At 52.4% G+C, this 1,457-nt stretch overlaps 2 protein-coding genes across 2 annotated transcripts; both read left to right on the forward strand.

The window, feature by feature from the left end:
- Window positions 1–33: 33 nt before the first annotated feature.
- On the forward strand, window positions 34–594 carry Pmar_PMAR001274 (hypothetical protein; the record flags this gene model as incomplete). The annotated part of the gene is made up of 1 exon (XM_002787889.1): window positions 34–594. A coding segment is annotated over one exon (360 nt), but the record flags the coding sequence as incomplete, so codon positions are not given.
- A 135-nt stretch (window positions 595–729) lies between these two features.
- On the forward strand, window positions 730–1,269 carry Pmar_PMAR001275 (hypothetical protein; the record flags this gene model as incomplete). The annotated part of the gene is made up of 1 exon (XM_002787890.1): window positions 730–1,269. A coding segment is annotated over one exon (540 nt), but the record flags the coding sequence as incomplete, so codon positions are not given.
- Between the last annotated feature and the right edge of the window lie 188 nt (window positions 1,270–1,457).

Raw genomic sequence — 1,457 nt, forward strand, 5'->3', positions numbered from 1 at the left:
CCGCCTCAGCCCGGAGAATGCTCTGGAGGAGGGCGATTTGGATGCCAGTGGTCACACTGTTCAGTCTCGCCAGGCTGTGCGTGATGAGATTGACCGCTTAGTTCAGACTGCATTAGAGGCCAGGCAGCAGCGCCTTGATGATACTCGTGGGTTACGTCGCCGTGGTCCTCCTCCGGTCGGTACTGAGGTCATTGTTTTTAACCCTAACACTCTGGGACGCGGAGGGAAATACGATCGGACGATCTACCGCGTCCTTGAGATTATTCGTGGCGTTGTCCTGAAGCTGGTAGATGCCAAGGTGCCAGAAGACCAAGTTATCCCCAGCATGATTAAGGAAACTCACTACGCCAATGTTCGCCCTTACTATCGTCCATCCGGGGGGCATGTGGTTTGATGGATGGTCGATAGTGGGCCTCACGCACAGGTTGTGTGCGCCACAGGTGCCTGCGTGCAATCATGTGCACGCGTGTTTTTGCTCGGGCCGAGCAATGGCCAGTCCTTTATTCGTACAACCCAAGTCTGAGTCGTAGTAGACCCCATCTCCATCAGATTTATGTCTTAGTAGTAAGTTATTGACCTTGAGACTTAATGGCATCTTCACTGAGTCGTGTTCATGAGGCGGAGCCCGGTCAAACTCTCACAGAGAGGAACTTTCTCCCGAACCTACTTCATCGGTATTATCTACAGACGTAAGGCTATGCCGGCAGTGTTAGAACTATATCATTCTAGGTACTCGCGGAAGAGCATCCGGATGGCGCTGACGACCTTCCTTCAGTAAATGGCAGTGCAGGTTCAGATTCTTCAGAAGAGAGCCTATTGGACGATGATTGCCCCAGCGATACCACCACCGATTCCGACGGAGATGATACTCCGGCTACTGATAGCGGCGATACTGCTTCTGCTGGTTACGCCTCTCCTGAGAACGAGCGATGGGAGCCAGAAGCCTTCTGTACCATACGTGGAGATATTGACGATGTGCTGGCAACTTATCTGGTGGATAAGCCCTTCTTATATCGAGTGAAGAGTAGCAAGGAGCATCGTGGACGCCAGGAACTGCACCGTAGACGCCACTCTAACGCTGATCCTATCCGCGAATCTGCCCGCGCAACCCGGCGTCAAGCTACCTGGCGGGGTTGGCCCGATGATCTCTGTCCTGTGAACCACATCTTAGTCGTCCAGCGTGGCCTCAAGCAAAATCACAAAGCCTTCTTCTACGGTCATAAGGCTTGCGGTAGGTCTGCAAGCGAGTGGCGTGGACACGATTATTAGTAGAAGACTTACAAGTGTCGGTCGACGACAATTCCTCCAACATTGGTGGATATCGCTGCCGAAGAACTGCACCGCAATCCCACGCTGACACCCGGAGACATGAGAAGCATATAGGACAGCTTCTTATGTCAGTTAGCAGTAGCAGTAGCAGTAGCAATTTACGCTGTAGAAGATGTACTATGTACCGT

Source organism: Perkinsus marinus, assembly GCF_000006405.1.
Source record: "Perkinsus marinus ATCC 50983 genomic scaffold scf_1104296929312, whole genome shotgun sequence".
NCBI lineage: Eukaryota > Perkinsozoa > Perkinsida > Perkinsidae > Perkinsus > Perkinsus marinus.